General features: G+C 40.6%; 1 protein-coding gene across 2 annotated transcripts in view; it reads right to left on the bottom strand.

The window, feature by feature from the left end:
- The window catches only part of LOC127574924 (cytochrome b5 reductase 4), a 99,386-nt gene that overhangs the window by 26,007 nt on the left and 47,123 nt on the right, over positions 1-26,256 (bottom strand). For both annotated transcript variants that reach the window (XM_052024440.1, XM_052024441.1), the window contains exons 11-14: positions 23,275-23,415; positions 22,206-22,355; positions 7,204-7,351; positions 5,917-6,003 (exon numbers count right to left, since the gene is read on the bottom strand). In XM_052024440.1, coding sequence (XP_051880400.1) covers positions 5,917-6,003; positions 7,204-7,351; positions 22,206-22,355; positions 23,275-23,415 — 526 coding nt within the window. The remainder of the gene's footprint in view (positions 1-5,916; positions 6,004-7,203; positions 7,352-22,205; positions 22,356-23,274; positions 23,416-26,256) is intronic.

Below are 26,256 nucleotides of genomic sequence, written 5' to 3'. Positions count from 1 at the left end.
AGATATCTTATTCTCCAAAGCCACCCTGGTCTCACCAAATCAAAGATATTTCCTTTATCCTATCTATCCCAACCCACCCTCTCATAATGAACATGTTTTCTCTTTTTCCTGTTCTGATGAAGCACCTCCAACCTGAAACATTAACTGTTTCTCTTTCCACAGATGCTGCTGGACTTGCTGAGTATTTCTAGCATTTTCTCTTTTTATTTCAGGTTTCCATCTTCTGCAGTTTTTGTTTTATTTACCACAACTCACTGCTTTCTATCCTTAAGCCAAGTTGTTTGTTAAATCCAGTCTGACACTGACCCTCCTATTTCCATAAGCCTCAATTTTGTTAACCAGCAATTTTAGTTAAGTGGATGTCAGTGGCACTGCAGCAACTGACTTTTACTGAGTTGGAGTCATTACTATTCTAGAAAAATAAAAAGACACAAGGTAAGGTAATGCTTGTGCAATATTATTAAATTTTTTGGGGACAACGATCAAGGACTCACAATTCTAAATGCAAAGTGGTGGCATGGAATGAGGCATGACCATGAGATGAAAAGAGTTCCACCAGTGTTATGCTCCAGGGAACTATGCTGAAACCTTCCCTTTTTGATTTAATGCTCACACTAAGAAAATATTCAAAAGAAATGCATTGCAGATTGGGCTTCACACTATGGCACCTTATCTTTGACCCACGTTCATTTCATATATAATATATATCAGTAGAAAACCCTGCTCTAAATATAATAAATTGATTTATTAGCTTCTACAGAAATAAATAATTGTGAATGTGGATGCACAGCCACAAATAAAAAACCCGCATAAGACAGTAAATTCATAAGAATAGGAAACTGAGCAAAACTGAGGAACATTGATTAATGAAATGGCTAACTATGTGCTGAAATGCAAATTCCAAAAGGTCATGACCAATAGGTTCAGGCCAATGATGTTTCTGCTGCTGTATCCAGCACTCAGAATAGAACAGAATCCTAGAAAATTATATGAAAAAAAAATCAGGTGGTGGCCATTTGGCCCATTAAGTCGATGCTGCTGGAAAATTATGTATCTGGCCCAATCCCACTTTCCCACAGTAGGAACATAGTCCTGGAGGTCATGGCTGAAGTACACATACAGATACTTTTTAAAATGTGATGGGGTTTTTGTCTCAATTAGTCTTTTGTGCACTTATTTTCAGACTCCACCACCCTTTGCGTGAAAAAAAATTGTCCTAATTATTTATGCTAATTCCCCAAAATTTACAGGGAACAATGTCAAAAGCTATTATTAAGGAAGTAGTCATGTGGCACTTAGAAAATAATAATAGGGTGAGCAGAGTCAACATGGATGAATGAAGATTGTTTTTGAGGTTGTAACTCGCAGAATAGATACGGGTCAACCACACAATGTGGTATATTTGGACTTTCAAAAGGCCATCATTAAACTAACACACAAGAGATTAAATAAGTGGTATTGTGACCATATACTAGTATGGTCTGAGCATTAGTTAATGGACAGGAAATAGGGTCAGAATAAACGGAGCATTTTTGAGTTACAAGTTGTGAGCAATGAGATGCCTTAGGGATTGCTGCAGAGGTGATGGAAGTTTGCTTTTCTGATTGGAAGTCTGTGACCAGTGGTGTACTATGGAGATCGATGCTGGGACCCTTGAAGTTTGTGATATACGTTAATGATTTGGAATATGAATGAGGAGGAATGAGTAGTGGTTGGCTGAGAACATAAAATTTGCAGTGTTGTAGACAGCAAGGAGGATTGTTTTGGACTACAGCATGATATTGAACATAGAACAGTACAGCATACGAACAGGCCCTTCAGCCCACCATGTTCTTACTGACCATGATGCCGATTTAACTAATCTCATCTACCTGCACATGGTCCATATCCCTTTATTCCCTGTTCATTGGTCTGTCTAAATGCCTCTTAAATGTTGCTAACATATATGCTTCTATCACCTCCCTTGGCATGTCTCACACACCAACCACTGTGTGAAAAAAGCTTGCCTCACACATCTCCTTTGAACTTTACCCCTCTCACCTTAAACCTATGCCCTCTAGTATTTGATATTTCCACCCTGGGAAAAAGGCCAACTATCTACCCTATCTATTCCTCTCATAATTTTACATACTTCTATCAGGTTGCCCCTAAGCCTCCAATGCTCCAGAGAAAACAATCCAGGTTTGTTTAACAAACAATATGCTGAAGGAACTCAGCAGGTTGAGCAGCATCTGTGGGAGGAAAGGAATTGTCGATGTTTTGGGTTGAAACCCTGCATCAGGACCGAGAGTGGAGAGATGAGATGGCTGGTGTAGAGAGGAGAAAGGGGAGTGGTGAGAAAGGATTCCGAGGTGATTGGTGGACTGAGGAGGGGTGTGAGATGACGGGCAGGTAGGAGAGCAGGGGTGGAGTTTTCCCACTGTAGGTCACACCCCCCTTTTCCTTTTCTTCCCCACCCCCCCAACCCTTCTTGACCCCTTTCCACCCTCCCCCCAGACCCCTATCACCCATCTCTGTCCTCTTCCCCCTCCTGGCTCTATCCACCCACCACACACAGGTTCCCCCTCCCATCTGGTTCCAACTGTTGTTTTCCTCTCCTTTCTCCTCTAATAGTTTCCATTCTCACCTCCTTTACTTGTCTGAATCCAGCTCTGGTAGTCCTTTGTGTTCCTGCTTATCCCTCCAACCTTCACGGTTCCCTCCCCCCACCTTGCTCCATCTATCATTCACCTGCCACGGTCTTCCAACTCCACCCCCATTCACCTCCCCTACCTGGCACCACCTGCCTGTCATCTCACACCTCTCCTCAGTCCACCAATCACCTCGGAATCCTTTCTTGCCACTCCCCTTCTGCTTTCTATGCTGGCCATTTCACCTCTCCACTCTCAGTCCCAATGCAGGGTTTTGACCCAAAACATCGACAATTTCTCTCCTCCCACAGATGCTGCTCGACCCACTGAGTTCCTCTAGCAGACTGTGTGTTGCTCTAGATTCCAGCATCTGCAGTCTCTTGTGTCTCCAAGTTTGTCCAACCTCTCCTTATAGCTAATATACTCCAATCCAGGCAACATCCAGCAAACCTCCTGGTTTGAAATTTGTTGGGAACAAATTTCACGACATATGTCAGTGATAATAAACCTGATTCTGATACCTTTTTGCACCCTCTCCAGAGCCTCCACATCTTTCCAGTAGTGTGGCAACCAGAAATTCCTACAATTATCCAAATGTCGCGTAACCAAAGTTTTATACAGTTGCAATATGATTTCCCAACTCTTAGTGCACTGACTGATAAAGGCAACCATGCTGTATGCCTTCTTTACCACCCAATTCATTTTTGCTGCCACCTTCAGGGAGCTATTGACTTGCACCCTAAGATCCCTCTGTACATCAATACACTTAAGGGTCCTGCTAGTTACTGTACACTTTTCTCTTGCATTTGACCTTTCAAAGAGCAAAACCTCATACATCTGCCTATCACCCCCTAACCCCTACCTGGATCCACCTATTGCCTGCCAGCTCTTGCTCCACCCCTTCCTTCCACCTTTTTATATTGGGTATCTCCCCTTTATCTTTCAGTCCAGATGAAGGGTCTTGACCCAAAATGTCAACTGTCCATTTCCCTCCATGGCTGCTGTCTAACCCACCAAGTTTCTCCAGCGTTTTGTGTGTAACACCTCACACTTGTCCAGATAAAACTCCATCTATTTCTCTGCCCAAATTTTCAACGGATCTATATCCTGCTGTATCCTTTGCCGACCTTCCTCACTATTCTGTTGCTGAAGGGACTGTTCCTGAAGGGTTGTACTGTTCTATCCATGACTTCACTGATTTTCATGTCATCTTAAAACATACTAATCAAAACAACAACATTTTTGACCAAATATATCACAAACAACAGAGGTCCCAGCACTAATCTCTGTGGAACACCAGTGGTCACAGACTTCCAGTCAGACAAACACTTCCTCCACCACTATCCTCCATCTTCTTTGACCAAGCCAATTTTGCACTAAACTTACCAACTCACTGTGGATCCCGTGTGCCTTAATCTTCTGGACCAGCCTACCATGAGGATCCTTGTCAAATGCTTTATCATAGTCCACATGGACAATATCCACTAGCCTACCCTCATCAATTATCTTTGTCACTTCCTCAAAAAAAATCTCAATCAAATTTCTGAGACAGGACCATCTCTGCATAGAGCCATGCTGACTTTCCCTAACGTTCATGCTTTTCCAAATGCAAGTAAATCCTGTCCCCAAGAATTTTCTCCATTAATTTTCCTAACACTGATGCAAAGCTCACCGACCTATAATTTCCTGGTTTGTTCCTGTTGCCCTTCTTAAACAAAGGAACAACATTGGCTATTCTCCAGTCTTCTGAATCTCACTTATGGCTAAATCTCCTCCTTTGCTTCCCTCAGTTTCCTAGGAAAGATTCCATCAGGCTCTGGGGACTTATCCACATTATTGTTTTTCAAGAGATCCAGTACTCCCTCCATTTTAATACTGATATGCCCTAGAACTTCAACATACCCCCCTCTGATCTCACCATCATCCATGTCCTTCTTGGTGAATATCGATGCAAAGTACTCATTTAGGACTTCGCCCACTTCCTCTGACTCCAGGCATAGGTTCCCTCCTTTGTCCTTGAGTAGACTTACCCAGCTACCCTCTTTTCAAATACATAAAAAATGCCTTGGCATTCTTCTCAATCTTACTTGCTAAGGGCATTTCATGGCCCTCTTTAACCCTCCTATTTCCTTATTTAAGTTCTCTCTCACTTAATTTATATTTCTCAAGGGCCTTGTCCATTTTTATTTTCTTAAACCTTACATTTCTCTGTCATCCAATGTTCCTGAACCTCGTCATTCTTATCTTTCATTCTTATAGGAACACACTGGTCCTGAACTCTCACCAAGCTGGCCTTTAAAGGACTCCCACATGTGGATTTGCTCCCAACCTACTCTCCCCAGTTCCTGTCTAATACTGTTGTAACTGGCCTTCCCCTAATTTAGCACTTTCAATCAAGGACCAGGCTTATCCTCATCCATAACTATATGAAAACTTACGAAATCAGCTGAAAAGTTGCACAGGGAAATGGCGGATGGGATTTAATCCTGACAAGTGTAAAGTGATGCATCTTGGAAGGTCAAATGAGGGTAGAACATGCATAGTAAATGGTAGGGCCCGAGGGAGTGTTGATGGCAAGAGGGACCTTGGGATACAAGTCTACAGATCCCCTAATGTGGCAGCACAGTTAGATAGGGTGGTGAAGGCGGCAGATAGGATGCTTGCCTTCATTACCTGTGGCATAGAAAACGAGAGCAGAGACATCATATAACAACATTGGTTAGGCCATAGCTCCAGTATTATGCAATCTGGTTGCTACACCACCAGGAGAATGTGATTGTTCTGGATCTGGTGCAGAGCAGATTCACCAGGATATTGCTTGGGTTGAACCATTTCAGTTGTAAAGAGGTTGGACAGGCTGGCTTTGTTTTTCCTGGAGTGGAGGGGTCTGAGGAGTGACCTGACAGAGGTAAATAAAATTATGAGGGAGATAGATAGGGAAGATAGTCAAAATCTTTCTCCCTTAGTGGGGATGTTTAAGACAAGAAGGTATAGGTGTAAGGTGAGAGGTAGGAGGTTTGAGGGATCCGAGGGGGAATTTTTTTTAAACTCTGAAAGTGGCTGGAATCTGGAATGCATTGCCTGAGTAGGTGATAGAGACAGCTACTTTACACAACATTTAAGCAGCATCTATACAAACACTTGAATTCCCAAGGCATAGAAGGGTATGGACCAAATGCAGGTAAATGGAACTAACATAGGGCAAGTACAAAGGTCGGCATGGATATGGTGGGCCAAAGGGCTCATTTCTGTGTAGTGTGAGTATGATTCTGTTTGAACACGTTACCTTTTATCTTTTGAGGTTAAATTGTCCAATTGATCCTTCCACAAAATATCCTTTTCTTCCTTGTTAAAGAACATTAATCGGATTTTCCTGAAACAAAACAATTGCAACATTGCCGTTGTTATCTTATTCTAATTTTCAATTCACTGAAGGTATTTGATTGAAATAAAAAGTTTTAATAATGGCAGCCCAGAGTAGGCAGGTTGTAGTTTCTGCTTATTGAATTAGGGGAAGGTACACCTTAAAGCTCCGGTAAACAAACAAAAATAGACAGGATACAATAAAACGTTAGTGAGATCCTCTGTTCCTGCTGTCAGTGCATATTTTCTCAATATGTAAAAGCGTCATCATCAAGACAATGGACTAACCAGTGACAAAGAACATTTGCGGAGACTCCTGAGATAAAACGTCACCTCTGATCTAGGATAATAAAGTCTGCTCAATGTTAATGTTATGTCCAAAAGATTCTCAGTAAATGACTATTAGTCACAGGTATTGGCATATGAATGGTTGAAGGAAAGAGTCTGCTCCCAATCATTAGAATAAAAAGCAACCGACAGCTTTACAATTTAGTTCAACATCCTGTCTTCCACTGATGATCCGGCACTGAACCACCAAACATGGCCATTGCGCTGCTCCAAAAGCATTTCCATGACAACCACCATAGTATGGCAGCATAATGAAAAAATATTAAAAGAAAACAATGGCAATTCCAAAGTAAATAAAGGAAACCAGAATAAGCAAGGTTGTAGCATAAATTTAAAAAAGGGGGACGAGGACAGAGTGGAAATAATGGAAAAATTAATGACAGGATGAGCATTGCTGCTTGTCTTTTTAATACTTAAACTTAATTTAATTTAGTAATTTAGATTTAAAACTACTTTAATAAGAAAGCTATCCCAAAATAGTTGAAAAGGAATGGGCTGTATGTTAGAGCTAGCTGTCTGATTGCATTATTACAGAGGCAGATAACTGTAAATATTATTATACATGAAGTAATATGACTTAAAAATATATTCTTTACCCTGCCTTAAATATCTTGGAATTATATTATATTTTAATTGCAATATTTTTCAAGATTCCATTAAAAACATGTATTTTATAAAAATTATTTGTGCAGTGAGCATGGATCGTATTTTCTTTTGCCTCTTACTAAAAAGGTTACACTGGGTTTCAGTAGCTCATGCATACGAGACAAAAAGTGCTGAATGAAACAAAACAAACAGAAATCTGCAACATTGAAAAATTATTACAACTTGACAAGTCTGAAATCACACTGATCAAACTCACCTGAAATATGAAATCTTCAAGGTAAAGCTTATAAGTTTAATCATTGGAGTGAACCCTGTACCAGCAGCCAAGAGGATAAGCTCAGTCATTCCTTTAAGTTGAGTGCATTTGAAGTTGCCATCTGGGCTACTCAAGGATACAGAATCACCTTTAGATAAAATAAAACATATTAATGTCTTGAGAGAAAAGTAGCTGGAAATATTGTTAGTTGCTTTCAAACTAACAAATCCCTTACCGCACTTGCCCTTTCACCTCTTCCCTACCAACCATCCAGGGAACCAAACAGCCTTTCCAGGTGAAGCAGCAATTCACTTGCACTTCTTCTAGTCTGGTGTATTCCATTCAGTGTTCACAACGTGGTGTCCTTTACATAGGAGAAACCAAATGCAGATTGGGTGATCGCTTTGCAGAGTACCCGTGTTCAGTCTACAGGGGTAACCCAGAGCTTCCCACTGCCTGCCACTTCAATTCCTCATCCCACTCCCATTCCCTGGTCTGTAGCCTCCTGTACTATCACAGCGAGGCCCAATGCAAGGCTGAAGAACAGCACCTTGTCTTCTGTCTGGATGCGTTACAGCCTTCTAGACTCAATATTGAATCCTATAACTTCAGGCAACTTGATTTCCCAGTCCGTATCAGTCATGCATCTATGATATTAGCTCAGCTTTTCTTCTCTCTCTGGATGTGGAAGATATACCTGGCCTGGGCACATACTCCTGCTCTGCATTTCACAATTCCCACATTCTTCTGTTGATGTTCTCACTCTCTAACTGCTCCCATTCAGTCAATGACCTGCTAATCTTGTTTACAGCTTGGTCACTCTGAGACATTCCCCTGCAGTTTTACAAGCTTCTTTTGTCTCCTTCTCAGTTCTGATGAAGGGTCTCTGACCTGAACGGCTGCTTCACCTGGAAACCCCGTTTCTTTTCCCACAGATGTGGCCTGACCTGCTGAGTATTTCCAACATTTTCTGGTTTTGAATTTTAGATGTACAATCTTCAAGGAAACACAGAAACAGGGAAAGGAAGGGGAGCAAAGAACAAAAAGAGGACTGTGACATGGGGAAAGGCTCAACAGATTAAATTGCAAGGATGACACATTACATAATAGGATCTTAATGCCAGATCACGCTATGGATAGAACTTTGAGGATAAACCATTTTCTTTGGCTAAATACTGACAAGACTACAGTCATTCTCTTCTCTGAATCCAACACTCCAACAAAAACATCTTGTTACTAACATTAGGAGGAGATCTGCAGGCCACCAGGGCTTTGCATGCTTGATTCTATTCAAAATGTTTTCACTGTCTAATCACTCTCATTAAAATCCTCTGTTTATATTGATGTAATTGTGTCTTTTAACAATATGGTTTATCTAAAGGTCATACAGCTCAAACATGGTACCCTGCAGGCACGTTATTACATTTCTCACAATTATAATTGCAAATAGCGCGTACTTGCTGTGTGACCAATTTAATGTTTTTAATTTTCAATACTCTGGCTTTATTTTAATTGTAATTTTATTTAACTGGTATTCTTTCGTTATGGCAGGGCTTACGTGCCATAACAGGCTACAAGACAAAGTCGGGCTGCATAGTTAACAACAGCGCATCCCTTCCTGATGAGCTTAACACATTCTATGTGCGTTTTGAACGAAGGGAAGTGGATTGTCACTACCCACCCTGAGAGCCTCCAATGAAACTGAACCTGTGGTCACCGTTGAGGACGTAAGATCAGTCTTCTGGAAAGTGAACACGAGGAAAGCACCTGGCCCAGATGGTGTCCCTGGCCGTAAGCTCAGATCTTGTGCTGGTCAGCTGGCGGAAGTATTTGCAGACATATTTAACCTCTCCCTGCTTCAGTCTCAGGTTCCCACCTGTTTTAAGAAGACCACTATCATCCCGGTACCGAAAAAAAGCAAGGTAACATGCCTTAATGACTACCGACCAGTGGCTCTGACATCCACCATCGTGAAGTGCTTTGAGAGGCTGGTCGTGGCACGCATCAACTCCAGCCTACCAGACAATCTCGACACACTTCAATTCGCCTATCGCCGAAACAGGTCTACAGTGGACACCATCTCTGTCCCTACAGGATTCTGGGTAGTGTGGAGGAGCAGAGGGATCTGGGGGTTCATACTGTTACGGACTCAGTGAAAGTCCCTTTAAGATAGAGAGTGTGTGTGTATGTGTGTGTGGGGCGTGCTTACGTCAATAGAAGATAAAGGACGTAATGACGTTGTTGAAGAAGTTAGAAGAAGAAGAGAGAGAGAGAAGGGAGAGAGACACCAGCCTGCTTGTTTTTCTCTATCGATGGATGAGAAACAATAACTGTGTTTGCCACTGAAATCCATGTATGGAAGTTGGAAGTAATCCGGTGGAGTTCACTTTGTTGCTGACCTGTAGAAGGAAACAGGTATTTGTGTGTGGACGACCACGGTTCGGATGCTTTCGGGGTGAGGAAGTCACTACCGAGTAAACACTGAAGTGTCGTTTGGGTTCCATCGAGGAACATTTGGATTTCGTATGTACTCTCTCTATGTTTTTCTACATCTACATCTTATCTTCAGACAACAGTGGTTGTTGAAGAAGCCCTTGCTCATGTTTCACCTTATGGCTTGCGGAACTGAACTTTAAGAACCATTCCGGAACTGGGAGTTTTGGACTTTGCCACACCCACACACACACACACGAAGAGTTTAGTTTTGGGGTTAACGTTCGAGGTTTAACATTTTTGAATTCTAACATACTAATATTTTTACTTTTATTTTACGTATTATCATAAGTAGTGATTAATAAAATAGTTTTTAACACTAAATCATGCTCAGTGTGTTTCTTTTGTTGCTGGTTTGTGACAAAATTGGGGGCTCGTCCGGGATAGTTCCCAAGGTTAACGAGATTCGTCTGGGATTGTACCCCAGATTGACAAGATTTGTTCGGGATTCAATCCAAAGATTTTTGAGGGAGGTCTGATAAATTCTTTTTAATTGGCTTGTGTGTGTGGAAACCAGCAGCAATGGATATTAAGGCATTTTTGGAGTCACCAACCCAAAAGGGATTGGAGGTGGCGAAAAAGGATGATTTGATAAAGATTGCTACAAGGCTAAACCTTACAGAAGTAAAGCAGTCTATGAGAAAGGCAGATATTCAGAGACTGATAGCTGGCCATTATGTGGAAAAGAAGGTGTTTGAGAAGGAAGTGTTAAAACAGTTTCCTGGCAGTGAAATAGCAATTTCTGAGGCACAGGTGCAGCTGGCAAAGATAGAGGCTGAACGAGAGCAAAATAAATTAGAAGCTGAACGAGAACAAAAGAGATTAGAGGCTGAACGAGAGCAAACCCAGTTAAAGATAGAGGCTGAACGAGAACAAAAGAAATTGGAGGCCGAACAAGAGGAAAAGAGATTAGAGGCCGAACAAAAGAAATTAGAGACTGAACAAAAGATAACTCGGATGAAGATAGAGGCTGATCTAGCAATGAAGCAGATGGAATTGAAGAGGATGGAGCTGGATAGTGAGGAGAAGGAGAAACAGAGGCAGCATGAGTTACAAATGAAACGTAGGAGTTCGGAATCTGATTCTGATGATGGTTTTTCAGCCAGCAGGGAGGTTCGATTAGTCCCTCCGTTTGAAGAAGATCAGGTTGATCAGTATTTCCAACATTTTGAAAAGGTTGCTGTGAGTTCAAACTGGCCAAGGAAAGTATGGGCTCTTATGGTACAGAGTGTGATTAAAGGTAAAGCTCAAAAAGCTTATTCTGCTTTGTCTGTTGAGGATGCAGCTGATTATACCAAGGTAAAACAAGCTATTTTGAAGGCCTATGAATTGGTTCCTGAGGCTTATAGACAAAAATTCAGAGACTTGAGGAAATCTGCAGATCAGACTTATATGGAATTTGCCAATGGAAAGAGAATATGTTTTGAACGATGGTGCCTGGCTAAAAATGTAGATGGGGATTATGATAAATTGACAGAATTGATACTAGTGGAAGACTTTAAAAGATGTGTTCCAGCTGAATTAACAACATATTTAAATGAAAAGGGAGTGGAAATTTTACAAGAAACTGCTAGGTTGGCAGACATTTATGCTTTAACCCATAAATCCAAATGGGGACAACCTAAAACCTTTCAAAAGAGTTACAAAGACAATCCAGGTAAACCAGAGATTAAATTGGGAGGTAATCAAAAAGGAAAAGATGAAAAGAAGCCAGGGCTGGAGAAACCTGTTGAGCGTACTTGTTATTACTGTAGGAAACCTGGCCACGTGATATCTAATTGTGCCCTTTTGAAGAAAAAGAAGGAAGCTGGGCCCAATGCTTGCTTTCAGGCAATTAAAAATCAAAAAGGTTTAGGAGATGCTGTTAAAGACCAGTCCTTGCAAGAGGGAAAAGCGGAAAAGTTGGAGGAGGTGAGAAAAGAATTCCGTTCGTATGTATCAGAGGGTTTTGTTTCACTGAATGATGAGTCACCCCAGGTGCCAGTGAAAATTCTTAGAGACACTGGGGCTAGTCAATCTCTCTTGCTGGACAGTGTTTTAAATTTTGGTGAAGAAAGTGACACTGGTGAAGTAAATCTAGTACGAGGCGTTACAGGTGAGACCATGTCTGTCCCTTTTCACAGGGTGATTTTAAAGTCAAAGTTCATAGAAGGACCAGTCGAGATAGGGATAAGACCTAGTTTGCCAGTGGAAGGAGTTTCTTTGTTATTGGGAAATGACCTTGCAAATGGAGAAAGTGATCCTGTGGTACAGTTAACAACCAAACCAAGGATTGATGAGTCTGAGGATGATCCAGATGTTTACCCATCATGTGCGGTGACTCGAGCTAGAGCTAAAGAATTAGCCAAGACAGACAGTCCGGTGCAGTCTGATGTAGTTCCTTGTGACAGTCCTAAACAGGAAGAAAATTTTGATGCCTTATCTGAGACTTTTCTGTCTTCACTGGAGGATCAACATCCTTATAGTGAGCCTGAATTTAAAGATTTGTCTTTGTCAAGGAAGGATTTTATGGTGGAACAGACAAAGGACCCTGAGTTGACAGAATTGAAAGAAAAAGCTCTCTCATGTGAGGAGATTGAAAAAGTGCCAACTGGATACTATGTCAAAAATGGAGTGTTAATGAGGAAATGGAGACCTCCTCATGTTCCTGTTAATGAGGAATGGGAAGTTATTCATCAGGTTGTTGTTCCAAAAGTTTATAGGGATGAGATTTTAAACCTGGCCCATAGTATGCCTTTGGGTGGTCATTTTGGTGTGAATAAAACTGTAGGGAAGATCTTGAAACAATTCTATTGGCCTGGTTTGAGAAAAGATGTGGTGATGTTTTGTCGAACCTGCCACACATGTCAGATGGTGGGTAAACCAAATCAAAAACCCCCTGTGGCTCCATTGAAACCAATTCCTGCTTTTGGTGAACCCTTTTCGAAGGTGATTGTGGACTGTGTTGGCCCCTTACCAAAGTCTAAGACTGGAAATCAGTATTTGTTAACCATCATGTGTGCCACTTCTAGATTTCCAGAGGCAATACCCCTTAGAAATATTAAGGCCAAGACGGTGTCAAAGGCTCTTGTAAAATTTTTTACCTTGTTTGGTTTGCCAAAAGAAATCCAATCTGATCAAGGTAGTAATTTTATGTCAAAAATTTTTCAACAAATAGTCTATGAGCTGGGAGCAAAGCAGATTGTATCATCTGCATATCACCCAGAATCTCAAGGAGCTCTGGAGAGATTTCATTCTACTCTCAAAAATATGCTGAAGACTTATTGCTTTGAAAACACCAAGGATTGGGACGAAGGTATCCATTTACTTTTGTTTGCCGTTAGAGAATCGATCCAGGAGTCAATAGGATTTAGTCCGTTTGAGCTTGTATTTGGACATAGGGTGAGAGGACCTTTGGAGTTGTTAAGAGAGCAATGGGTTAATGAGGAAGTTCACTTGAGTCTGTTGGACTATGTCCAAAAATTTAAAACTCGGTTGGAGAGAGTCTGCCAGCTAGCGAGAGAGAATCTGAAAACAAGCCAGATAAGAATGAAGACATATTTTGATAGACGTGCTCGGCCTAGGACATTCGCAGTGGGGCAAAAGGTGTTGGTATTTTTCCCTAGCCAAAATAATCCCTTGCAAGCTCGTTTTTCTGGACCCTATGTTATTGAATCTCGAGTGACTGATCTAACATATATAATCAAAACACCAGATAGACGCAAGAAAACCCAACTCTGTCATGTAAACATGCTAAAACCTTATTATGAGAGGGATTCAGTGGTGGCCTTGGTGGATGATGTAAAGGTTGTTTCTAGAATGCCTGATGTTGATGTTGAGGAAGGCCAATTTAGACCAAATATTGTTCCATCGAAACTGAAAAACCAAAATATCCTGGAGAACCTTGAAACGAAGTTGGACCATTTACAAGTTTCACAAAAACAACAGATGAGAGAATTAATTTTAAAATTTAAAAATCTGTTCCCAGATGTTCCAAACAGAACATCGATAATTACCCATGATGTTGATGTTGGGGATGCAAAACCAATCAAACAACACCCATATCGAATGAATGTGGAAAAAAGTAAACTTGTTGATCAGGAAATAAAATACATGTTGGAAAATGATATTATTAGACATTCTACTTCAAATTGGAGTTCGCCCTGTGTTATTGTACCTAAACCTGATGGAACTGTTAGATTTTGCACAGATTACAGGAAAGTGAATGCTGTAACAAAGTCAGATGCTTACCCTATTCCTAGGGTGGATGATTGCATAGACAGAGTGGGAAAGGCAAAATTTCTTACAAAGATTGACCTATTAAAAGGGTACTGGTGTGTTCCATTAACAGATAGAGGAAGGGAGATTTCAGCCTTCGTAACCCCTTCTGGATTGTATGAATACAATGTTTTGCCATTTGGAATGAAAAATGCTCCGGCAACATTTCAAAGAATGATTAATTCAGTGATTCATGGGTTAAAACATACAGATGCCTACATTGACGACTTAGTGACTGGGAATGATACTTGGGAAGATCACATCTCTGCGTTAGAAAGGTTGTTTGAAAGACTTTCCAAGGCTAACCTTACAGTTAACTTGGCTAAAAGTGAATTTGGCCATGCCACTGTGACGTATCTTGGTTATGTTGTAGGTCAAGGCAAGCAAGCTCCTGTTCAGGCAAAAGTTCAAGCAATATCTGAGTTCCCTATTCCCACAGGTACGAGGACTGTTAGAAGATTTTTGGGAATGGTTGGATATTACCGAAAATTTTGTAAAAATTTTGCTGATATTGCTCTTCCCCTAACTAATCTTCTGAAGAAGGGAGTAAAGTTTGTTTGGACAGATTCTTGTCAAGAAGCATTTAAGAAGCTGAAAGCCATTTTATGCTACCATCCTGTGCTCAGAACACCTGACTTTGAAAAGCCATTTTCATTAGCAGTAGATGCCAGTGATGAAGCTGCAGGAGCTGTGTTGTTGCAGAAGGGTGACCTTGATGATATTGACCATCCTGTAGCTTACTTTTCAAAGAAATTTAATGAGCATCAAAAGAATTATTCCACCATAGAGAAAGAATTACTGTCGCTTGTTTTAGCCTTGCAACATTTCAGTGTATATGTTTGCACCGCTCAGAAACCATTGACTGTATATACAGATCATAACCCATTGGTGTTTCTGAGCCGAGTCAAAAACAAAAACAGAAGGCTGTTAAACTGGAGTTTAATTTTGCAAGAGTTTGATCTCGTGATAACTCACATTAAAGGCAAAGATAATGTGATTGCTGATTGTCTTTCCCGATGTTAAATGGGAAACATGTATCTGTACTAATCTGATAGTCTGTAGTTGTGTAGCATGATAATTATTAACATTACTAACTATGCGCGGTTAAAATTTTCTTGGGAAAATTTTTTTTTTAGGTGGGAGGTGTTACGGACTCAGTGAAAGTCCCTTTAAGATAGAGAGTGTGTGTGTATGTGTGTGTGGGGCGTGCTTACGTCAATAGAAGATAAAGGACGTAATGACGTTGTTGAAGAAGTTAGAAGAAGAAGAGAGAGAGAGAAGGGAGAGAGACACCAGCCTGCTTGTTTTTCTCTATCGATGGATGAGAAACAATAACTGTGTTTGCCACTGAAATCCATGTATGGAAGTTGGAAGTAATCCGGTGGAGTTCACTTTGTTGCTGACCTGTAGAAGGAAACAGGTATTTGTGTGTGGACGACCACGGTTCGGATGCTTTCGGGGTGAGGAAGTCACTACCGAGTAAACACTGAAGTGTCGTTTGGGTTCCATCGAGGAACATTTGGATTTCGTATGTACTCTCTCTATGTTTTTCTACATCTACATCTTATCTTCAGACAACAGTGGTTGTTGAAGAAGCCCTTGCTCATGTTTCACCTTATGGCTTGCGGAACTGAACTTTAAGAACCATTCCGGAACTGGGAGTTTTGGACTTTGCCACACCCACACACACGAAGAGTTTAGTTTTGGGGTTAACGTTCGAGGTTTAACATTTTTGAATTCTAACATACTAATATTTTTACTTTTATTTTACGTATTATCATAAGTAGTGATTAATAAAATAGTTTTTAACACTAAATCATGCTCAGTGTGTTTCTTTTGTTGCTGGTTTGTGACAAAATCCACAGATCACTGAAAGTTGCCTCACAGGTGGATAGGGTAGTTAAGAAAGCTTATGGGATGTTAGCTTTCATAAGTCGTGGGATCGAATTTAAGAGCCGCGAGGTAATGATGCAGCTTTACAAAACTCTGGTTAGACCACACTTGGAGTACTGTGTCCAGTTCTGGTCACCTCATTATAGGAAGGATGTGGAAGCATTGGAAAGGGTGCAGAGGAGATTTACCAGGATGCTGCCTGGTTTGGAGAGTATGGATTATGAGGAGAGACTAAGGGAGCTAGGGCTTTACTCTTTGGAGAGAAGGTGGATGAGGGGAGACATGATAGAGGTATATAAAATATTAAGAGGAATAGATAGAGATATTAAGAGGAACAGCCAGCGCCTCTTTCCCAGGGCACCAATGCTCAATACGAGAGGGCATGACTTTAAAGTAATGGGTGGGAAGTTCAAGGGAGATATCAGATGGAGGTTTTTCACCCAGAAAGTGGTTGGTGCATGGAATGCACTGCCTGGGGTAGTGGTGGAGGCAGGTACGTTGGTCAAGTTCAAGAGATTATTAGATAAGCATATGGAGGAATTGAAAATAGGGGGATATGTGGGAGGAAGGGGTTAGATGTCTTAGGTGTGGGTTAAAGGTCAGCACAACATGGTGGGCTGAAGGGCCTGTATTGTTCTATGATTCTATGATACACTCAGCTCTGGAGCATTTGGACAGAAAACATAGAACACTACAGCACAGTACAGGCCCTTCGGCCCACAATGTTATGCCGACATTTTATCCTGCTCTAAGATCTATCTAACCCTTCCCTGCCACATAGCCCCCTATTTTTCTATCCTACATTAGACTATTGTTTATTGACTACAGCTCTGCCTTCAATACTGTAATTCCAAGCAAACTCATCACCAAACTGACACCTGGGACTCAACACCTCTCTCTGTAACTGGATCCTTGACTTTTTGAACAACAGACCACCATCAGTGAGGACAGGCAGCAATACCTCCAGCATGATTATTCTCAATACTGGCACCCCACAAGTCTGCATCCTCAGCCCTCTACTCTACTCCCTATATACTCATGACTGTGTGGCCAGATTCTGCTCCAACTCCATCTACAAGTATGCAAATGATACCACCGTAGTAGGCCGTATCTCATACAATGACGAGTTGGGGTACAGGAAGGAGATAGAGAGCTTAGTGGCATGGTGTCATGGCAATAACCTTTCCCTCAATGTCAACAAAACGGAAGAGCTGGTCATTGACTTCAGGAAGGGGGGTGGTGCACATGCACTTCTCTACATCAATGGTGCTGAGGTCGAGAGGGTTGAGAGCTTCAAGTTCCTGGGAGTGAACATCACCAATAGCCTGTTCTGGTCAAATCACGTAGATGCCATGGCCAAGAAAGTTCATCAGCATCTCTACTTCCTCAGGAGGCTAAAGAAATTCAGTACGCCCCCTTTGACACTCACCAAGTTTTATCGATGCACCATAGAAAGCATCCTATCTGGCTGTATCATGGCTTGGTACAGCAACTGCTCTGCCCAGGACTGCAAGAAACTGCAGAGAGTTATGGACACAGCCCAGCGCATCACAGAAACCAGCCTCCCCTCCTTGGACTCTGTCTTTACCTCTTGCTGCCTTGGTGAAGCAGCCAGCATAATCAAAGACCCCACCCATCCGGGTCATTCTCTCTTCTCTCCTCTTCAATCAGGTAGAAGATACAGAAGCCTGAGGGCACGTATCACCAGACTTAAGGACAGCTTCTACCGCACTGTGATAAGACTATTGAACAGTTCCCTTATACAATGAGCTGGACTATGACCTCACGATCTACCTTGTTGTGACCTCTCACCTTATTGCACTGCACTTTCTCTGTAGCTGTGACACTTTACTCTGTAGTTATTGTTTTTACCTGTACTATCTCAATGCACTCTGTACTAACTCAGTGTAACTGCACTGTGTAATGAATTGACCTGTATGATCGGTATGCAAGACAAGCTTTTCACTGTACCTCGGTACAAGTGACAATAATAAACCAATACATCATTTTCTATTCTAGGAAATATTTATATCACACTGATCACCTTTTGCACACTGAATTTTTGTTGTCATCTGTTTTCTTTGTCTATTACTGTTGCATTAGTTTATTTAAGCACTGTGACATCTACCAAAAAACAATGTCAAGGTTTCTCCCACCTCTTTTAAAAACAATCGATGATGATTTATTACTGGATTTTTCTTTCTGGCTTTAAGCATAACTTTTTCTCCTGAACTACTGTATATTCCATCTGGTCTATCTAAAAAAAACACTTTTTACCATTGTTCTCTCACAATTACTGATCATGCTTTTCTAATTTACTTTCCCTATTTCCAATCTCATTCCTCCAATATCAGTTTTTTATCCTCCCCCCCTCATCAACTGTTTATTGTCTGTCTTACTTAGGTCTTTTTCTATTATTTTAAGCACTAATTTACAATTTCTGGTGCCTAAATGATCCCTATGTATACTTTCTTTATCTGCCACAATGTGATTACAATTACTAGATCGTAAAGTAATTCCTCTCATTGGGCTTCATTTGTTTTTTTTTGGGGGGGGGGGAGAAAGGAGTCCTGAACCCACCGCAAAAGCTTCATTCTATTAGTGTGTTCATCCATCTTTGCTCCAGCTTACCTGTGGCTTTTGAAATCTATCATAAATTTCCTGATATAGTACATCAGTTTTTGTAGGATGCGGACTTTGCTGTCAAGGAGAGCCTAATTGCCTTTTGTGTATTGTGTAAACACACTTTTGTGTAAACACACATTTGTGTATTGCTCCAGATTCCAGCATTTGCAGAGTTTCTTGTATCTCCAGAACACAGATGAGCTAGTTTTACAAAATATCTTGGTTTTTGCATTTACTTTTCATTTTTCCTGTGCTTCGCTATAAATTTGCACATTATATAAGATAATATATCTTTATTAGTCACATGTACATTGAAATACACAGTGAAATACATCTTTTGTGTAGTGTTCTGGGGGCAGCCCACAAGTGTCGCCACATTTCCAGCGCCAATGTAGCATGCCCACAACTTCCTAACCTGTACATCTTTGGAATGTAGGAGGAAACTGGAGCACCCGGAGGAAACCGGAGCACCCGGAGGAAACCCACGCAGACACGGGGAGGACGTACAAACTCCTTACAGACAGTGGCCAGATTTGAACCCGGGTCGCTGGCGCTGTAAAGCATTACGCTAACCGCTACACTACCATGCCTGGTTTTAATGTTTTAATTTTTATGTTGATTTTATTTTCAATCTTCTCTTCTCAAATAGCCAATGGCCCAATATTTTTGACAACAAACAGCAGATCATGAAGAAAAATATCATTGTACCTTAAATGGGGCCAGATCATTCCAGTTCAATTAACTGTCTAAACTAGATACAGTGGTAGTTAATTCTTTGGTAGCTGTTCCAAACCTGCAGTGTATGTGTAAATAAATTTGCCAAAAGGGTTAATTAGTGTGCATAATTTTCAAAACAGCCAATTTCTGATCAGAGTAGCATCTAATAGCCATAATGAATTCTAAAGCATGTGCACATATTTTAAACCATCGCCATGATTACTTGGATAGGAGTTATCTGAAAAACACTACTAAAAACACGGTTTCTCATTTATTAATACTTAATTGGAAGATTGGCAAACTCAATGTCAAATAAAAACTCAGCATAACACTAACAGAATTTGATGCAAAATGTATAAATAGGCAGTAATGAGAACTATTTAATTTAGACACTGATTGTTATTGCATCCTTTGCTTGTTCTGAGAAGTTAAAAAACACCTCAACATCAAAAGGATCATGATGCCCAAAAATGATTAATATTGTATGACTGACAAATTTAGTTCCGAAGCATTTAATGAGTCAGGCTTCTTGCCACAGGGATGGAGCTAAACATTATTTTTAATAATATGCTAAGACTATCCAACGAAATATCCAGCTCAAGGTCATAATTTGAAGTGCTCGTTCCCATCTACTCATGCTATTCACTAAACACATCTGTACCCAAGAATTAGAATTTACAGAGAACAATGAGTACATCATCACTGTAGTTATTTATCTTAGTGAGAAAATGTTATGTCATGTCAAGTCAAAAGACCTTTCCAGATTAGAATATTCCTAAAGCTTTTCATATTGGTGGGAGATGAGGTCCTCATTGAACTTGTCAAATATCTTAGTAAAGGACATTAATGTGAAAACCATGCAACATTTAATATTCGCAGAGTCAAGTTAGAAACAAATGTTTAATTCCCATTTGGGTTAGAGAACTCTATGTCAGAAAAAAAATACTGCAGATGTTGCAAATCTGAAATCAAAATATCAAAAAATGCTCTAAATACTCAACAGGCTAGGTAGCACTTATGGAGAGGAAAACAGAGCTGCTGCTAAGGTAATCACCCTGAAATATTAACTGTTTCTCTCTCCAGAGGTACTGCCTGACCTGGTGTGTACACAGTGTTTTTATTTCAATTTTAACAAAGGAGATATTTTGGAGTTTCACCACAGGAGCAAGATAACAGGGGCAATTTCTCCTTGGAAGACCAAATGTAGGGGCGACTATCAAGTATACTGTAGTAGGGGACATGGTAACTAAGAACACTATGAACACAGGAAATGGAAGACTATAGCAGCCTAACCATGATGTTCCACTACAGAGAGCCATACAAACATGGAGGAGGCTTTGAAGAGGTTCAAGCTCATCCACCAGGTCATTGAGATCTATCAGCTGACCCGTGCTACAGTGAGAGTGAAATAGTTCTAAAGTACGACTACAGCAACAAAGGTCAACACAGCTGTCAACATATATGCTACAAGAACTCTGCAGGCATAAATTGGAACACATTAACTGCTTATAGGTCTCTCTGACCTATAACAGCAGTTCTTTACATTTAAAATGACTACCTTTGTTAGAAAGGGAATGGACAAATCCTCTTTTGATAAAGAAAAAGGATAGATTTAATAAGTAGGTTTTTTCTACACTCCCATACCATGGTTATATTCCACTGACATACTTTAAATATCAACCATGATGGAGCACTCTTCATCTTACAATTTGCAAACAGCAACTAATTCTGGGTCGCCAGGGTGATATGCAGAATAGTGAGGCAGAATTTGTATAGTATTTGTCTGGTGTTTTCTCCTTTGACCTTTCCACTCTTTATCAGAAACAATACACTTCAACATAAAAAAGCAAAGGCACAATTTCAAAGAGAAACAGGGAGAACTCATGGCGATGCAATAGCTAATATTCAATCGTGTCATCGACATCCTTGAAATAGATTTTGGGAGTTTGCTGAGGGTAGGTTGGCTGCACTCTTTTCCTACTTTACAACAATGAATATGCTTCAAAAAAAAAGCTCAATTAGCCATAAAATATTTTGGATCACACCAAAAGACAACTGTGTAATCACTATGTAATGATCTCTTTCAGCTGCACTACAGATATAGTGTTAGCTTCAACTTGCTTGGAGGATGAAGAAAAGCTGCCACTTATATGCCTAATATAGGAGTCCACTGTTCAGTGCTGATATGGATAAATGAGCATCATGCCATCAAGGACATAGACATGTTGCATAATTCCAAAGATACACAAACATTTGAACAAAGAAATTTCTCTCCACCTCAGTCCTAAGAAACCTTCTGGGAATAATAACTATGTAATGACCATCTCCAACAAGAGAAAGACATCTCCCTGATCCTTTAATGGAAATGTTATTGCTGAATCCTGACCATCCACCTCCTACGAGTCCTCTTTGATCAGAAAGCTAGTTTGACCAGTCATTTAATTACCAAAGCTGCAACAGTGCATCAGAGGCTGCATATTCAATGTCAAGACATCCACCTTCTAAATCCAAAAAACCTTTCTATCATTCGTAAGTCAGGACTGTGATAGACTATTTTCTAATTACCTGGATAGGTTCAGTCCCAACATGACTCACAAAGCTCAAAACTACCCAGGATGAAGCAGAGAACTGACTGGCACCCTATTTTCTTCTTCAAATCATGCAAGCAACAAACATCACTTATGAGATTCACTGCAGCAATTTGACATAGGTTCCTTCAGCAGTACCTCCTAAAACAATGATCTCCTCCATCATTAAGGAGAAGGCCAATAGAAACCCAGTGGGAAACCTGACAGTGTTGGGATTCCCAAGGCTCACCATGCACTGACTTGAAAATAAATCACTGTGCCTTTATCAATGTTGGTGTGAGTCACAGCCCTTGAGTTAACAGCACTGTCAACATCTTCACCATAGAGGATGCAGCATTGTGAGAATGAGAACTAGTACAATCATTCTGCATTGCAGTTATAAGCAGAACAGGTGGATCAGAAAACTAAAGAGAAAATTTGTTCTCTTACCAATTTGAAGCTTGTCAATAATTGGTGTCAGCAGTCCAGTGGGATAAATTTTAATCATTAAGTAGATATTTGTGCAGCTTTGATAATCATTCCTTGGTTCTGGATACAAGGACGGCAACACAGGGGTATAGGGCCTAACAACCTCTACATCTGGAAGGAAAGCAGAATGTGATGGTAGTAAAATGAAGGCACATCGTTGCTTAGAAACTGAAGACAAAGAAGTTGTACAGAACCATTTAGAATAAAAGACTTGTTTCTGCTTTGTGATTGTTGGAAAATGCCCCGTGTACTCTATTGCTAAGCCATGGGGAGCAAGAAATCCTAGATGCTTCTATAGGAAAGTTCTGTAATTATCATTCCTGTGGTGTTTCAAGATTGCTGGGATGAGGAAAGTCCATTTAAAGTGTTGGTTCTGAAAGATAACCTAAAGACCAGATCAGAATAGGGTTTGGGTCAGCTGTAATCCTACACTCAAGCGGATGCAGTGGAGGGTTAAGGAAAGTCATATTATCATGCTTAACCCATCCAGAATGAGCAACTGCCAAGAAGAAATCAAAGATAAAGATAAATAAAAAATATTATGCTGTTATGCTTAGATATATATGTCATTGTGAATTAATTATAACTTCTTTAAAGCAGCATTGTTTAACAATGAAGGTGGATGGGAAACCTTTGATGTTGTTCACAAGGAAACAGGATGAGTCTCAGAGCAGTGCATCATATATGATGGTGTTCTAATAAATTAGGATGCAATTTATAAATCACTGCTTGTAAATTACAACAAAAATTGGATGAAACATTTTCATGCTGACAAGCTCTTATTCAGTGCAAATTGCAGGAATCCACAAACAATGAATCACTTTTATAAAAGCAGATTTGGAACAAAAGGACACCTAATGACTGAGAAACTATACAACCCACATAAGCTTTCATGTTTAATCTTCTTTTTCCCTCAGATGCAATGTAAAATAATGAGTCCATTTACAACTAGTCATCCACATAATTATTTGTATTTTACCTTTAAATTAAGTGCTCTGGTGAACTGTATAAAGGGAAGGCATTGTTGTACCTTGAATGCAACTTTTAAGATACACATGTTGCCCAACAGGTATAGTCAAATGACATCCAGGAGGTAGCTGAAAGCAGAACAGTCTGGTGTTGTGTGAGACATCCACCTTTGAGATCAGGTTGCATTTCCAGTAGAAGAGATCTGTATTGGGGGTGAGGCAGGGAAGGTGAGAGAGAGCTTGTAATTTTGGCATGATACTAACAAAGATATAATTTTTATTTTTTTCTCTCCAATTTGACATTTTTTTCTTCTAATTTGTTACACAAATTTCTGGGACACAAACCCACAGGTTGAGAGACTCTCTTGACATACCTTAATTTCCTATGAAGATTTTGCCACAAACTACTTTCTGATCATTTCCTTATTGTGGAAGGATCACTTCTATCAAGCTATGAAAACTGGTATTCTAAAAATTCCTGTGATTACTTACCATCAACTAATTATTATAGTTCTTAAGTGAAGGGCTTTAGCAAAGAGCAATGTTGACGCTCTTCAGCCTGACGTATGCCAACATGCTCCCTCCTTCCAGTCATTTACCTTTCATACTCGCCTCATACACTGGAACTTGATCCCATCTGTTGCTGCCCTAACAGGCCAAAATTAATGTCAAAATCACCTACAACTATCGTTGAAGCTGAGTACGAAGTCATTGGCTTGAATCAATCTGTTTCATGAAACTATTGTTAGCAACCACACTATGCAGTGCACAGTTTTTAAAGCCTAAGTATGTGTATGTGTATGGGTATTGGTATTGGTTTATTATTGTCACTTGTACCGAAGTACAGTGAAAAGCTTGTCTTACAAACCAATTGTACAGGTCAATTCCTTACACAGTGCAGTTACATTGAGTCAGTACAGAGTGCATTGATGTAGTACAGGTAAAAACAATAACAGTACAGAGTAAAGTGTCACAGCTACAGAGAAAGTGCAGTGCAATAAGGTGAGAGGTCACAACAAGGTAGATCGTGAGGTCATAGTCCATCTCATTGTATAAGGGAACTGTTCAATAGTCTTATCACAGTGCGGTAGAAGCTGTCCTTAAGTCTGGTGGTACGTGCCCTCAGGCTCCTGTATCTTCTACCCAATGGAAGAGGAGAGAAGAGAGAATGTCCCGGGTAGGTGGGGTCTTTGATTATGCTGGCTGCTTCCCCAAGACAACGAGAGGTAAAGACAGAGTCCAAGGAGGGGAGGCTGGTGTCCATAATGCACTGGCTGTGTCCATAACTCTCTGCAGTTTCTTGTGGTCCTGGGCAGAGCAGTTCCCGTACCAAGCCATGATACATCCAGATAGGATGCTTTCTATGGTGCATCTGTAAAAGTTGGTGAGTGTCAAAGGGGACAAACCAAATTTCTTTAGCCTCCTGAGGAAGTAGAGGCATTGGTGAGCTTTCTTGGCTGTGGCTTCTACGCGATTTGACCAGGACAGGCTGTTGGTGATGCTCACTCCCAGGAACTTGAAGCTCTCAACCCTCTCGACCTCGGCACCATTGATATAGACAGGTGCATGTACACCGCCCCTTTTCCTGAAGTCAATGACCAGCTCTTTTGTTTTGTTGACATTGAGGGAAAGGCTGTTGTCATGACACCATTACACTAAGCTCTCTATCTCCTTCCTGTACTCCAACTCATCGCTGTTTGAGATACGGTCTACAACGGTGGTATCACCTGCAAACTTGTAGATGGAGTTAGAGCAGAATCTGGCCACACAGTCATGAGTGTATAGGGAGTAGAGTAGAGGGCTGAAGACGCAGCCTTGTGGGGCACCAGTGTTGAGAATAATCGTGCCGGAGGTATTGCTGCCTATCCTCACTGATTGCGGTCTGTTTGTTAAAAAGTCAAGGATCCAGTTACAGAGGGAGGTGTTGAGTCCTAGGCCTCGGAGTTTGATGACAAGCTTACTTGGGATTATTGTATTGAAGTCAGAGCTGTAGTCAGTAAACATAGGTGTCTTTACTGTCCAGATACTCCAGAGCTGAGTGTAGGGCCAGGGAGATGGCATTCGCTGTAGACCTGTTTCGGCGATAGGTGAATTGCAATGGGTCCAGGTTGTCTGGTAGGCTAGAGTTGATGCGTGCCAACACCAACCTCTCAAAGCACTTCATGGTGGTCGATGTCAGAACTACTGGTCGGTAGTCATTGAGGCATGTTACCTTGCTGGTATGTTGATTTAACGATTATGATAATAAATTGATTTTTGATGCCAGTGAAGTATTATCTGAGTTAGCTTGTAGAGTATCTCTTGAAGCACCCTGCAGAAACACAGCCTATATATGCACGGTCTGTGTTAGAAGAAATTTCACCCTATATAATAATGCTTGTATTTCAGTAGTTTTAATTACTTTTGACTGATTTATTTGCTCTCAAGTAGTAAATGTCATCAGGTTTGCCCACAGAATGTCATGAAATATGAAAAGTCACTAGAATGGATGAGTAAAGATGTGGGGATCTGTAGATTCTGACACTCCATCATTTGGTTCAAATGTGCAGCTGGAGGCATATCCACATCAAAGGACAGTGAGGTCTGAGTGAGACATGTCACACAAGTAAATTTCCTATATTATAGATTTGACTTGGGATTGGTCCTTGGTGCTAACATACAACTTAGAGAACAGATTTTCTTTATTTGTTGCAATGGTTACCTTGGAAAATACAGCCAAAGATGACACTTCTTTGGATCTTTTCCCTGGTATAGACAACTTAAGGATCCCCAGAAACCTAAAGGGGAATGAAAAGCTAGAAAAGCCAGTTTTAGAAAACAAACTAATTGAACTTAACCTCATCTGATGCTTTAAAAGGACTGAATACTCTGTTTAAAATTGATCCCAAAAGAAAGAAGCAAAGATCTGAAAACTAGGATTAAACCAACCAGCACAACAAAGCAATGTGTGGAGATCTTATCCACTGCTCTGGACTATCTTGGTTTATAAACATGTATTAATCTGGGTTTCATCCTAACACATTCACACTAGCTATATGCCTGCG

The sequence above is a fragment of the Pristis pectinata genome, chromosome 10 (assembly GCF_009764475.1).
Source record: "Pristis pectinata isolate sPriPec2 chromosome 10, sPriPec2.1.pri, whole genome shotgun sequence".
NCBI lineage: Eukaryota > Metazoa > Chordata > Chondrichthyes > Rhinopristiformes > Pristidae > Pristis > Pristis pectinata.
Note: the sequence above shows the minus strand (reverse complement) of the source record. Positions and strands in the feature narration are given on the sequence as shown.